Source organism: Polyodon spathula, chromosome 13 (genome assembly GCF_017654505.1).
Source record: "Polyodon spathula isolate WHYD16114869_AA chromosome 13, ASM1765450v1, whole genome shotgun sequence".
In the NCBI taxonomy this organism is placed as follows: Eukaryota; Metazoa; Chordata; class Actinopteri; order Acipenseriformes; family Polyodontidae; genus Polyodon; species Polyodon spathula.
Genome location: NC_054546.1, coordinates 12,294,062 through 12,308,307, shown reverse-complemented (window position 1 = coordinate 12,308,307; position 14,246 = coordinate 12,294,062). Strand labels below are relative to the sequence as shown.

General features: G+C 38.2%; 1 protein-coding gene across 4 annotated transcripts in view; it reads left to right on the top strand.

The window, feature by feature from the left end:
- LOC121325569 (myoferlin-like) overlaps positions 1 to 14,246 on the top strand; it is a 61,457-nt gene that overhangs the window by 31,747 nt on the left and 15,464 nt on the right. For all 4 annotated transcript variants that reach the window (XM_041268263.1, XM_041268262.1, XM_041268261.1 and 1 more), the window contains 21 exons: positions 967 to 1,091; positions 1,375 to 1,488; positions 1,629 to 1,806; positions 2,171 to 2,295; positions 2,677 to 2,786; positions 4,059 to 4,251; positions 4,910 to 5,065; positions 5,231 to 5,362; positions 5,632 to 5,795; positions 6,117 to 6,231; positions 6,342 to 6,444; positions 6,687 to 6,823; positions 7,355 to 7,531; positions 8,600 to 8,699; positions 8,953 to 9,030; positions 9,244 to 9,425; positions 9,863 to 10,021; positions 10,308 to 10,409; positions 10,737 to 10,898; positions 11,399 to 11,564; positions 13,931 to 14,001. In XM_041268263.1, the coding sequence (XP_041124197.1) occupies positions 967 to 1,091; positions 1,375 to 1,488; positions 1,629 to 1,806; positions 2,171 to 2,295; positions 2,677 to 2,786; positions 4,059 to 4,251; positions 4,910 to 5,065; positions 5,231 to 5,362; positions 5,632 to 5,795; positions 6,117 to 6,231; positions 6,342 to 6,444; positions 6,687 to 6,823; positions 7,355 to 7,531; positions 8,600 to 8,699; positions 8,953 to 9,030; positions 9,244 to 9,425; positions 9,863 to 10,021; positions 10,308 to 10,409; positions 10,737 to 10,898; positions 11,399 to 11,564; positions 13,931 to 14,001 (2,849 nt within the window). The remainder of the gene's footprint in view (positions 1 to 966; positions 1,092 to 1,374; positions 1,489 to 1,628; positions 1,807 to 2,170; positions 2,296 to 2,676; positions 2,787 to 4,058; positions 4,252 to 4,909; positions 5,066 to 5,230; positions 5,363 to 5,631; positions 5,796 to 6,116; positions 6,232 to 6,341; positions 6,445 to 6,686; positions 6,824 to 7,354; positions 7,532 to 8,599; positions 8,700 to 8,952; positions 9,031 to 9,243; positions 9,426 to 9,862; positions 10,022 to 10,307; positions 10,410 to 10,736; positions 10,899 to 11,398; positions 11,565 to 13,930; positions 14,002 to 14,246) is intronic.

The following is a 14,246-nucleotide window of genomic DNA, read 5'->3' as shown; positions in this document are numbered from 1 at the left end:
CTCCCATGTGCAAGTTGCGCATTTATATAGTCATTACATTTGCTTTGTCATGCTAAAGTACCTTCTGTAAGACACTTAAGTTTTGGGTACATTTTATTTTTGTTAGAAGCTGCTGCCAAAACGTAAGCTATATTTATATTAATACATATTTATATATTCTCATTCACGGTACTGGTGACAAGCCACTATTTCCATTCAAACCTAACTTGGCCTCCCCTTCCAAACCTAACTTGGCCCTCCCGCATTCCTATCAGGAACATCTGTCAAATAGTAGAGCTCTGTCTATATATTTTAGTTTGGATAAGGTCATGGGCGTTACTAAACTGAAGGGCACGGATGGTCCTTAAATTAAGCAGCACCCCAGTTAATTTGCTTAGTGTGTGTGTTGAACAGTGGTGTTGGCTTGGATTGTTGCAGTAGCAGTAGAAGTATGTAGTAGCAGTAGAAGTATAATATGCATTGCATACTAACCATAGCAATGTCTTGTGCTTGAAATACTAAAGAATCTTATGACTCTGCAAAACAATATGCTTGGAGGCCCTGCTGCTTTGCTGTGCAGTAAGCCTTGAAAATAGCTAGAGATGTAGGGCTTTATTTAGTGTCAGTACTGTCTGCACATGTTCACTGGATCCGATGGGCTTATGCCGGCATGACCACGATTTAAAATAGAGTCAGTTTAACTTTATTTGTATTTTATGGGACTAGTTAAACATTACAGTTTTTGTACTAAAGGTGGCTTCTCACACATTGTCATATGCAGACTGGTATGCAGTCTGTCTTAATATATATGTGTGTAGAATGTTCTGTGTTACAGTATATAAGTTCATAGTGCTTTACCCATAGAATACTTGGTTTACAGCACAACCAGTTCAGTTGCTATTGCATGATTACTTGCACATTACTAACAACAACCCATCCAATAAACTGTGAAGACACCTGAGCTATCCTTTATTTGTGTTGTACTAGCTGCAAATACTGAATCGGACGTGGGATTTTTGCCAGCCTTTGGACCTTGTTATGTAAACCTGTACGGGAGTCCGAGAGAATTTACTGGGTTCCCTGATCCTTATGAAGATTTAAACTATGGGAAGGTTAGTTTTGTTTTAGTTAATGTTTTTAGCAGTAGTAATACTAAATCCTTTCAACTAGATGTCTTTCTCTACCATAGACAATTTTTAAATATTGAAGAAATTGTACAGTTTCTTTTGGTTTTCCTACATAATATCAATGTGTTTTGTAGTAATGGCTGATCTAACATATACAGCAATGTTTCATTTGGAAACCTCTGTAAAAAGGATACATAAAAGGGTCAGTTATAACAATTCTATCCTCTCTCACATGCTATGAGTTCAAACTTTATTTTGTCTTTGGAAGGGCGAAGGGGTTGCCTACCGTGGCAGAGTGCTGGTTGAACTCGCAACCAAACTGGATGGTAAAGCTGACAAAAAGATCGATGACATTCCCAATGATGACATCTTGGTGGTGGAGGTAAAAATGCCTCTTCTATACTTGCCGGCAAGTGACTGGCATTCATTATTTCCAAACCTTTAGGGATTGAAAGACTCTTTGTTTTAATGTTGTATTTTAAATTGGTCTTCAACCAACTTTTCTTTGTGGTTCACTTTTAGAAATACCAGCGTAGACGAAAGTACAGCATGTCTGCTGTGTTTCATACAGCTAATATGCTGCAGGATGTGGGGGAGCCGATTAAGTTTGAAGTTAGCATTGGAAACTATGGCAACATATTTGATTCCACTTGCAAGCCACTGGCTTCCACAACTCAATTTAGCTGTGCAGTGTTTGATGGTAAGTGTATTTGTACTGAAAACATATTGTTTAAAATAAGATGGGGGGGCCCCTTAACTATTTCCTTTTATCTGTTCTTAAGGAACTGGTCCTAAACCAATTTGTGTCAAATAGGTAATTATCCTTATCTCCCAGCCTATCACTTTACAATACATACCACAGGTTAAATATAGGTCTGTACATATATATTCTCTTTCTAGAACTTCCACTGGTCCACTTGGTGTACATAATCATCACATGTTCTCTATACTGGTATTATTTATGTGTAAATGTAGATTACCTATCAGTTCTACAGAATGCGGCTTTTTGAGTGCTGTACAATATCACTCCGAACACCTGCTTAAACCTGGCCTCGTTTCAACAGGTAACTTCTACTATTACTTGCCATGGTCCAACATTAAGCCAGTTGTTATACTCACTTCGTACTGGGAGGACATCAGTCACAGGATGGACGCTGTAAACATTATTCAGAACATGACCGACCGACTGGTGAGGAAATGATTCTGTAAATGCCTTTCTTCTAAAAACGTAGTGTGTTTTGTTGTATGACTTGAGCAGATCTAACCCAATGTGCATTCATTGTACAATCCAGTAGATAGAGGGATGTGAATGAAGTATAAAACCACTTTAGAATTGTTGTAAAAAATTGAACACGTTCTGTCAAATACAAAAAAATTTAAAAAATCCTCTATGCAAGATAAGAATGCACAGTAACAACTGTACCAAACTTGGTTTGGTGCTTAACATAAAGCTACAGTATATCTATTTTAAATATGCAGGCTACTAATATTGATAGCCGCTTGTCCCATCAAGTTGTACAGTTTTTAAAAAAAAAAAATTATTATAGCTTTCTTTGTCTTTTTTTTGTAGCAAAATAACATTTGTAGTTTGAAAACGGCCCTGCTGGCTAAAGTTTCAGATACCCGTCTGGCAGAGATATGGCTGAAGCTTGTCAATCAGGTCATAGAGGATCTTGACAGGTAAGATCAAATACAAGGAGCCTGTCTAGCTGTTCTATAAGGTGCCCCAAGTGCATAGTACAATTAACATGTTGAAATTAAACACATACATGGAGTAATTGTTTCTCTATTTATTCTTGCCTGTTTTACATGTTTTTCAGGGACTAAGTCTGAGTCTGTAGTAGGTATTTGAAAGGACTCAACACAGGAAACCAGAACCAGTGGTCTTATCAAAACCTTTAATACAATGCGCAAAGGAAGCCAGCAAATGCGTTTGAAAACACAAGTCTGTCTTAATGATACAGCCTCTCAGCACAACATTTATACAGTCATTTACATCACATAGACGGTTTCAGGAGGTTTCCATATAAGGGGTTGTTTTTCTTATACTTTGCCTTCCTCACCCTGAACAACTTAGCCCTATGTGCAAGTGAGCATGTACATCTGGTTTAGCCTTAGTCCATACCTAGTTCTTGTTGTCTGTTGATATGTGCAGATGAACACATACACATGTGGTCTAGCCTTGATATTGCATAAGTAGAAACACACCTTGCAGACACATTTAAGCCAAAGCAGTATTCTATATATGGAGTTATTTGAATACAAAGTTACTGTAGTTAAGCAGATTATGAATGCAAACAGTGCTAGATACACTGTAGTAGCAGAGGCGTACAGTCCCAGGTACCATCTGTTGATTGGTACTATCCTGCTACTTAGGGCTGGTCTTCACCGGCTGCAGGGCCGAGCTGTTCTTGAAGTTGTCTAACCCTGTTTCTCAATGCAGCTTGTCAGGTGTACAGATTTGTGGTTTAGCTAAAACACCCTGTTCTGCTGTAAGCAGACAGCCTGCAGTTAAGCTAGGGCTTCTTGTTGTTGCTAAAACTAAGCCTTCAAGCAACAGCCGAGCACACAATAATTTAGCACAGTTTCTATTGCAGCTGATGACATAGAGACATATACATTCTCAACTACACATTAACCCCTGACTGACCTAAAATCCTACTTCATACACAAATATTAGGAAAATATAAATTCCACCTCCAAGTCCATTTGTGGTTTTCAGCACTACTGACAGGCAAACAGCTAAGCAATACACCACATGCTGCTGCCTCAAACCCTTGCTCTATGGGTAATGACAGAGGTGAAAGAAGCCACACACAGTGGTCTGCAATATTTAGTGATCGGTGGTGAGGGTAGCAGGACCCTAACACTGTAAGACACTTTTTAATTTGATATGATGGCGATGGCTGCTGGGATTTTGTTTATTGCGTATTTGTTGTTGTTTATTTTCAGTAATCCTGTGCCAGAACTGGAGGGAAAAGCCAACCTTACCTCCCTTGACATTCAGATCAGGAAGATGAGGGTGAACGCACTCAAGTTCATTAAAGATTCTGCCATCCGGATGAGAGAAGAGGCCATCGATGTGAAGGCCACCTTGATGGAGATTGAGAACTGGCTGGAGAGAATGACTGGGCTAGTTGATGAGGCAAGTACTTGAGATGGACCTTTTGAAGTTATACACAGACTGTCCCATAACATTGAGAAAAACCTTAACATACCTACAATGAGTTGCTCCTGGCGCATTGTTCGAGTGGAAAGTGTCTTGTCCAGAGTTGAAGGTTTCTCTGATTTGGTCACTGTTGATTGTCACAATACCGTGTACATATTTGGTCAATGCTGCCATGGCTGCATTCCTCAGGATATTTTTAAATAATTGCACATAACTCTTACACAGCTTATATGTCTAGTGGATCACATGACGTGTTACATGAACACATTACATGTTCCTGTAGAGTAGCTGGTTGTTTTAAAAGACAACATTTTAGGTAGCTGCCTTTTTTTTTTTCTTCAGGATTTTTTGTAAACGAGTGAAAATATCGATGTAGTGTATCATTAAAACATTCCTGGTTATGCCTCTCTCTTATTTCTGCTTTTGAAAGTTACCCAACACTTATGGAGTCAGCCGCCTTATATCCTTTTTTTGTTTGTGGGGGAGGAGTGGTATCTCGATTGTTGTAGTTCCAGATAAATGCGTAGGAATTCCAAATGAAGCACATGCTCTGATGTACTACACACCTGCATTATCATGGAAAATATCCATTTCACCAAAACACCTCTAAGAATTGTATTCTTACTTACAACAGCCTCAAAACAGCATGCCTGACGTGATCATTTGGATGTTGCGTGGAGAGAAGAGGGTGGCGTATGCACGCATTCCAGCTCACCAGATCATGTACTCGACCACCAGTGAACAGGCTTGTGGCAAATACTGTGGAAAGATTCAGACCATTTTTATGCAGGTACATGAACAAAAGGCCAAATGGATTTTGTAAATGGTAGATTTTTTAAAAAGAACCTTTAGATAATTTGATTTTGTGTTAGATTTATTAAAAGTGACTAGATTAAATTCAACAGAGGCACAAAAAAATGTGTGTGGCTACTGTATATGACCTATTCTCTTTCAGTATCCAATGGACAAAACCAAAGGAATCAAACTGCCAGTTCAGTTACGAGTCAACATGTGGCTTGGACTGTCTGCCCATGAAAATAAGTTTAATAGCTTTGCAGAAGGAACCTTCAGTGTGTTTACAGAAATGGTAACTACTGTCCTTAGTTTTTTTTTTTCTTTCACATTTTTTCCTGGAAAATTAATTTTATTAATACAATTTTGGTAGAACATTGTGAATTTGCAGTAAATATGTATGCAACTTGCTTTCAACCATTAACGATATGCCCATATCCTTTTTTTTTTTTTTTTTTTTTTTTTTTTTTTGTGTGAAGTAGCTTAATTATCCCCATCTGTGTATTCATGAAAGGTTGATTTATTGAACCCCAAATAACATTTAAGTCAATGTTTTCCCAACAGTATGAAAACCAAGCCCTTGTTTTTGGAAAATGGGGCACCACAGGTCTTGTGGGACGCCACAAGACTTCTGATGTCACCGGGAAGATCAAGCTGAAAAGGGAAAACTTCATGCCTCCGAAGGGCTGGGAATGGGAGGGAGACTGGTTTGTGGACCCAGAGAGAAGGTGAAGCTTGAAATCTTTGACTGCATCTGTTAAATAATTCGTCCTACTCAAACTACAGGACTTTTGCCTGGATCAACTATCTTGCACACCATGTTTCATCTGTGTTATTCAAACTTTTTATACCAAACCCTGTTTCGCTTCAGTCATCTTAAAAAAAAATAAATTAGATATATATATATATATATTAATAGTACACAAGTTAAAATACATATAAAATGATCTGTCTCTAGTAGTGTTTTTCAATATTTTGTAAGAAATGTGTAGTTTTTAAGTGAAAGCTTCTAACAGCATTCAGGCAATCAATACAATTTTATTTCCCAGTTTGCTGACAGAAGCTGATGCTGGTCATACAGAATTTACAGATGAGGTTTTCCAGAATGAGACCAGGTATCCTGGAGGAGAGTGGAAACCAGCAGAGGAGCCCTACACAGATGTGGTGTGTACTAATCACATTTTTACCTTTGTTCCTGGAAGCAGATATTTAGCCATGTTGAATGACTGCTCTTAATCATAATCCTGGTGAAAATCTTTGTGTTGTCTTTGCAGAATGGTGAGAAGGCACAGAATCCCAGCCAGATTGAGTGCCCCCCTGGTTGGAAGTGGGAGGAAGCCTGGAGTTTTGACATCAACAGAGCCGTGGATGAAAATGGTAGTTAACTTGAAATAAATGAATACGAGAAACTTAAGCCACAGTATGAAACAGGTCTATTTTTGTATGGTTTAGGAAACATATTAACAGAGATTTATAACATTTGGTTGCAGCTTTATATAGTATTGGTCTTCAGCATTTGTTCTGTGTGGGGGGGAAAAAAAAAAAAAAAAAAAAAAAAAAAAAAAAAAAACACTAAAACTATTTGAGCACTTTTATATCTGTTGTATTTTTGCATCCAGGCTGGGAGTATGGCATAACCATACCCCCTGATAGCAAACCCAAATCCTGGGTGCCAGCAGAAAAGATGTACCACATCCACCGACGAAAGAGGATGGTACGACCACGCAAGAAGGAGTCAAAGGCCAGTACTTCAGAGGTAAATCGGGAGATCTGAGTGGCTCATTTCTATAGCTTACAAAAGCTCGACTGTGCTGTTTGTTGTGTGCCGAATAATTTGGTTCTCTGGAAAAAGCTGAGAAGTTCCTATTAACCCAAAATAAGGATGCAGAAACAGTTTCTTCTGAGAGCTGAGGTGATTTTAATGTGTTAAAATAAGGCCATGTAATTCTTACTATAGAGTGTGGCAATGTTGCTCCGTCCCTGTGTGTATTTCTGTGTTGTATGTTGCATGTGGTGTGTTAACGTTGGTGTATAGTCCCTGGTGTACAGGATGTAATATGGGTTACGAGAGCGAGTGTTTAAAATGTATATTAGTAACCAAGCGCTCAGTTTCACCAAACTCCACATCTCTCTGTCTGTTCTGTGTTGGTTCCTGTTTCTGGTCTGACGTCACCCACTGCAGCCGTCTTTGTGACATGGAGAAATTCGATTTTTTTTTACTTGGTTTTTAATGCAGTTTCCGTTCTGTTAATTTTACTGCTCTGACTGAGGCTCGTTGCGATTGCAGAAAATGGCCGCTCCACTGGGTGATCCAGAGGGCTGGGAATACTCTTCCCTTATTGGTTGGAACTTCCACAGGAAGCAGCGGACAGCAGATACCTTCCGACGCAGGCGCTGGAGGAGGAAGATGGCTCCGTCAGACCGCCTTGGTGCCTCTGCCATCTTTAAACTTGAAGGAGCACTAGTAAGTTAAAGTAAACCCAGGAAATACAGACCAGTATGGCACTGTCCTTTTTAATGCCTTTAAAAACTTTATCACAGTATGTCTGCCCCTTTCCCATGATTAGTGTACAGTAATCCCTCGTGTATCCACCTGTCACATATCTGCTCTAACCGTTTATCCATATTAAATGAGTTCAGAGACTGTAGAGCCTATCCACATTTTTGTATGCTGTGTTGTATGTGCTCTGTGCACTACCATTGCTGATAGTGAAACGTTAGCTGTTCACTGTTTGCCTGCGGGGGGCGTATCAACTTCAACCTCTGTCTCGATCTCCTGCCTGTCACTCGGCAGCGACACACCCACATGGCAGACAGCTACCCTGTCACAAACATTAGTACCCTGTATCTTTCTAAACAGGAGATTTAGGGTCGCTCCCTAATAAGTTGAATCTCGGAACAATAATTGTGTGAATATAGTAATTATTACAGCTGGGTATAATGACATTTAAAACAGGACTCGCTCATCTGACTTTTTACATATCCACCCTTACTCTGGTCCCATCGCAGTCAGATATGCAACGAATTACTGTACTATGCGTTTACCATGTTGTATCCTGGTTTGTCATGTTCTTTTAATATGTTTTACCATACTTCTCTGTGCTTAAAAAATCTTTACCATGCTTTCACTGTTTTTTATTGCTACTATGGAAAACTTTCATAAGGAATGGGCTTGCAAAGCAGACTGTTTACCCAACCGCATGATCAGTTCAAGTTAGTACAGTTCTACTTGGTGTCTTTAGGAATTATAGTAATTTGATAAATATCTTGACTAGATTTGCGTCAGAACCCTACTACAGTCCTCCTTATAAAAGTTTGTGACACTATTTCAAACATGGAGAATAAATAACATTTGAATTGCTGCAGTGAGTAAGTCACCACTAAATGTACTCTATTTAACATGTTGAGAGTACAGGGTATATTGTCAACAGCAAAAGTAGGATTGGTGTTCATTTAAGCAGTGTGGTTGGCAAGGTGGCTTAGGTTAGGATGTAATGGGATAGTTGCTTACATTGCTGTGTTTGCTTTTCAGGGAACTGACATGTCTGATGCAGATGAGAAAGGAAAAAGCAGCGATAGTGCAACTTCCACGTTTGGTGCAAACACTCCCACAGTTTCCTGCAATTTTGACAGTAAGTCCAAGAACAGAACTTTGGTATGGCCACATATATCCCTGTCGTTGTAATTACATTTCTGTACTGTAATGTGTGTGTGTGTGTGTGTGTGTGTGTGTGTTTTAATGGAATAATAATAAAAAATAAAATAAAAAATTAGTCATGTTGAATACATTTTTTTAAATTATACATGCAAATGATAGCAGTTCATGTGTACTAAAAATCAAAATTAGGTTTCAGAAATATCATACGAAATCTTTTGTCTTTACAGGGCCTTTTGTTTATCATCTTCGAGTCTATGTTTACCAGGCCAGAAATCTTTTGGCTTTGGATAAAGATAGCTTTTCAGGTAAGAACCGATTTAATACTGTTAATATTCTTGTGAATTTTTTTGTGAATTGTGTTCAAGGAGTATCAGTTGACTAAAGGGGAATAACATTGCTGAATTAATTTGTTTTCTGAGCATTCCGAATTCTGTTTGCACGCTGTAAAAGACGATACAGTGCTTTACTCTGATTGTTGACAAATTTAATCCCCAATTTATGGTCTGATTCCTTTCCAGATCCGTACGCTCATGTATCGTTTCTGCATCTGAGTAAAACCACAGAGACAGTTCCTGCCACCCTTAATCCAACCTGGGACCAGACCCTGATCTTCAATACTGTTGAGATCTATGGGGACCCTCAGGCAGTAGCCCAGAACCCACCCAATGTGGTTTTCGAGCTGTTTGATAAAGACCAAGTGGTAAGTTAGTGCCCTCTGTTGCCCAGGATAAATGTAATTGCAAAACAAAAATGAATAGTAATTCCCCAAATCCTCAGTATTTCACATGGTGTGGCAAGTTTTAAAGAATATATGGGATTTTTTGCAACCACATTGCAATGTGATACCATTTATAGTATATGCATATTTCTATATCACGAAATCCCTTGTGTGCAGGAAAAGATATATTGAAGATTTAAAGATGCCTTTATGGTGTGCAGAACTGGAGTTAAGTTTCTGATTGGGCCATTAATAAGTAAAAATGTCAGTGTTGCGTTCTTTTTTTTATAAAGCAATAGATCTGGAATCGGTTTATATGGGCTAAAAGTAAAACATGTTAATGAACAAGTGGTATATCATTTAAACCTATAGTAATGAACACTGTCAGTGTGTGATTTTGCTCTCTGGCTGTTCACCAGGGTAAAGATGAATCCCTGGGCAGAAGCGTGTGCCCTCCTCTAGTAAGACTCAACCCAGAAACAGGCGTGAGCCCGAGGCTGCTCTGGTATCCTGTTATGCACGGAGACAAGAAAAGTGGAGATCTTCTTGTGGCTGCTGAGCTTATAATGAAGGACAAGGTACAGTCTTGTGTAAGCCTCTATTAATACACAGAAATGATAGCTTCATGAGGTTTATGGATAGAATTTATTTATTTTTTTTTTTAAACTAAAGAAATACTAATAGCTTGCAGATTCTAGAATCAGACGTCTAATGGTTTCAACGCATAATCTACCTTTTTAAAACTTCATAACTTCTTTCACAAAAAGGTTTGGCAAAGACAATTCTCAGTTATATGGGAATGTTTTATTGTGTTTGTTTTGAGTGCTGTAGCTGACTTTGTTTATTTTATTTTATATTCAACAGCCTGATGGGTCAAATCTGCCTATAGTTCCCCCAAAACGAGCAGCAAAACTCTACATGGTGCCCCAGGGTATCAGACCAGTGGTCCAGCTCACAGGCATTGAGGTAAGGCAATTACATCTGCCAATGCTGATATGACACTTTTAATGAACATATCCAGTTCAGTTTTTATATGATTATTGTTATATCACTTGTTTTATGTTTGTCAGTTGTAAGTCCTGGACATTAAATACAGTATATTAGTAATGGTTTGCCATGGTTACATAAAAGCACACTTCTTGATAGTATATTATTGATAGTTTTGTCAACCTTGACCACAAGGAAGCAGCAGTTTTGTTTTACTTGTAAGATATCCCTGTGTCCATAAGGAGTAGCCACCATATATGCACTAATACACATGCAATTACATGCTGTCTCTTCTGCTGTATACAGGTTCTGACATGGGGTTTGAGAAACATGAAAAACTTCCAACTAGCAGCTGTCTCTTCTCCAAGTCTCATTGTGGAGTTCGGTGGGGAAATTGTTCAGTCAGCAGTCATCAAGAACATTCGGAAGAATCCCAACTTTCCAGGATCAGTGCTCTTCTTTAAAGTGGTACTGTCCCCTTTTCAGACCTGGGCTGAGGATTGTACATAATCCTCAACAGTCTACGGATTTAACATGGAACGACAAGCTACTTGCGACAGTAGTGAGTCGTGTCCAGTCTTGAGTGTAATTTCTGAAGCTGATTGCAAATCTTTTTGCATTATAAATGCAATCATTACGAATAATGCCACATTTTGCAGGCTTCCTGGGCATTTTTGAAATGTCAAAAATCTAGTTTCTTTGCTAAATCCAGCTTGAATTAAAAATTAGGGCGTTTAAAGGCATAGAATGTTGTATTTTTGTGAATGTAGTTAATATTGAAACTAGTCCTAAATAGTAGTGCAATGGCTGTATGTATACATATTATGTTGCTATGTAGTATATAAATGTGCAGTGAAGTATATATGAACAATAGTTTAGCACTGTTGATGTTGAGTCGTAGGTGGCTGACCTTGGGTGGGATGGGGTTAAATAATTTTCTGATATAAGTTGATTGTTTCCTTTTGTAGCTTCTTCCAAAAGAAGAAATGTACACCCCTCCCATAGTGATTAAAGTGATTGACCACCGTCCATTTGGACGGAAACCCATCGTGGGACAGTGTACCATAGACTCACTGGAGGCGTTCCGCTGTGACCCCTACACCGCCACAGCAGAGGTTGCAATGTCCTCAAAAGGTACCAAACAGCTTTTTAACAAAGCATATGTTAAGGTTTGAAAAAAGAAGATAAAAGAAGTCAAATATGGCCAAAAGTTTTGCATCACCCTATAGAATGAACTCCTTTTGCTTCATCGTGGGGACTTCAAAGTTGTTTTTCTAAAACCGTGCGTATTTGCTAGAGATTGGCATGGGTAGAAAATCCAGAACCGGGTACCAGCCTTGAAAAATACCCGGATTTTTTGGGTAATAATATTTTTTTAAAAATTCACATATATTAATGTTTTAAGTGCTTGATACATATTTTAAGTACTGTATAATATACATAGTCCCTTCTGATCTGTAGATTTTGTATAGCGTTTAAGTACGGGAAACATCGAAATAATAATAATAAAAAACTCAATCTCAGTTTGAATAGTTATTAATGTTTAATGCGCTTCGTGCTGTGGGGGTCTTTGCAACATCTAGTGGCCATATTCCGTTGTTGTTTTTAATAAAACATGGCATCCAAGCAAAGCAGCTTTTTATCATACTTTAGGCTGCGTTAAAGTAGTATTATCGTAATTTATTCATTCGTTGATTTCTAAGTTTCATTTAAAGGATAATTAATATAGACGTTCGTAAATAGTATTGCTTTTTCACATCAGTTTATCTTTATACTGTAGTGTATTAATCTGCATGATTTAGTATGAGAATGCACTCCACAAATATTTAACCCAAAATAAAGTAGGTTAACATTTCTTAAGTGTGTGGGTTTTTCATTGTGTGCTTTGCATCTTATGCATTTTGGAGTGCGTATGCTTTTCCTTTGTCATTAAAATAAAAACATGTTTATGGTTTTCAGTCTGTTTTCTGGGCTCACAAAACTATTTGTATTTATTTTAAAATAAAGGCTACATATTTGATCTTTTTGGTAACAACTTATATCTGCGCAATAACTGTAACTTTCTGTGTTGGAAGCTACACGGTTATTATTAATGGATCATAGAGTTATCGTGACATAAACCCAACAGGATGTTATGTTATTTTCTTTCCGGTTTAGTTCCTGAGAAGAATAATCGCCGCGGTTGTTGTTGTTATTGGGGTGTACTTGCAGCTTGCTGTGTTATTGTTTTCTGTAAAACTGTCAGTTTTACAAGGCTTCATGCAAAAGCTTGTTTTAACGTTGTCTTTATTACCCGCGCTTACCACTGTATTTTCATATTTTGTACGTTTTCTTTAAATTCTGAAACTTAATAATCGATACCCGGTTAGTAAAAAGAGACCCGGGTCGGTTATTTTAAAAAACCGACAGGTACCCGTGCCGACCTGCGGTATTTACTGATTGGTTGTTGCATTTATGGAGTCCTCAATTTAAAAGGTGTGTCGAATGAAACCTGCTGAATAATATTATAACATGTTGAATTACATGCCGCTTTGTAGTTTTCCATATACTTAACCAAAAACCTGACACATTGAAAAAATTTGACATTTCGAAATCCTTACATGAAACACAGTACTACTATTATGGCGTCCAGTAGACTTTTGTTATATCATTTTGTAGTTCCCAATCCTAAAATGCTAGGTGATGCAAAATTTCTGGCCACAGCTCTACATCTAAAAAAGCTTGTTTTAATATTGCTTTATCCTCCTGGTGGTTGCTTAGTTTATGCTGCCATCTGCTGGTGTAAAATTGCAAAGAACAATTACAAGTATTTATTTGACTGCGGCTCTTTAACGGGCAGGTAAGATGTGTCCCAGCCCCTGCTTCTCATTTTAATTTTAATGGGATGAGGTGCTGTCCTGGCATTAAGAAACATCAGCATTTGAATATATTTATGATAAACTTACACTAGTAACCATAACCACCTGTCACTCAATTAAAGGTTAATATATTAGTTTTATCAATGATAGTGTAATGAGATTTTTTAAACAAAAAGAGGCATAGTTAAACCATTATGTCAACCATTATGTAATGTCTGGGCTTCTTTGCGGTGAGACACTCTGCTGTGTGCATCTCCAGTCCTGAGACTGACCTTACTTCTTCTTTGCGGTGAGACACTGTGCTGTGTGCATCTCTAATCCTGAGACTGACCTTGCTTCTTCTTTGCGGTGAGACACTGTGCTGTGTGCATCTCTAATCCTGGGACTGACCTTGCTTCTTCTTTGCGGTGAGACACTGTGCTGTGTGCATCTCTAATCCTGGGACTGACCTTGCTGCTTCTTTGCGGTGAGACACTGTGCTGTGTGCATCTCTAATCCTGAGACTGACCTTGCTTCTTCTTTGCGGTGAGACACTCTGCTGTGTGCATCTCTAATCCTGAGACTGACCTTGCTTCTTCTTTGCGGTGAGACACTCTGCTGTGTGCATCTCTAATCCTGGTACTGACCTTGCTTCTGTTGCAGTGGCACTCATGGCTGCCCCTCGAGATGTAGCCATTGACATAGAGGATAGAAGGCCATTACTGGAAGCTCAGGTAGGTGTTTTATACAGTGGCTTTAGTTTTTTAAAAGCCATTTAGTTTTAGTTTCTTACTTGTTTACTGTTTTTAAAATTATAAGGTACTGTTTGTAAAAAAATAAAATAAAAACAAAATAAAAAAAATAAATCATAAACTACAATAGAGGATATAAAGAAGTTAACCAAGTGGTGGTTCTGGTAAATAAATAAATACATTTAAAAAAAAGCAAGCTGGATGGTTAACCATGAAGTAATAATTCA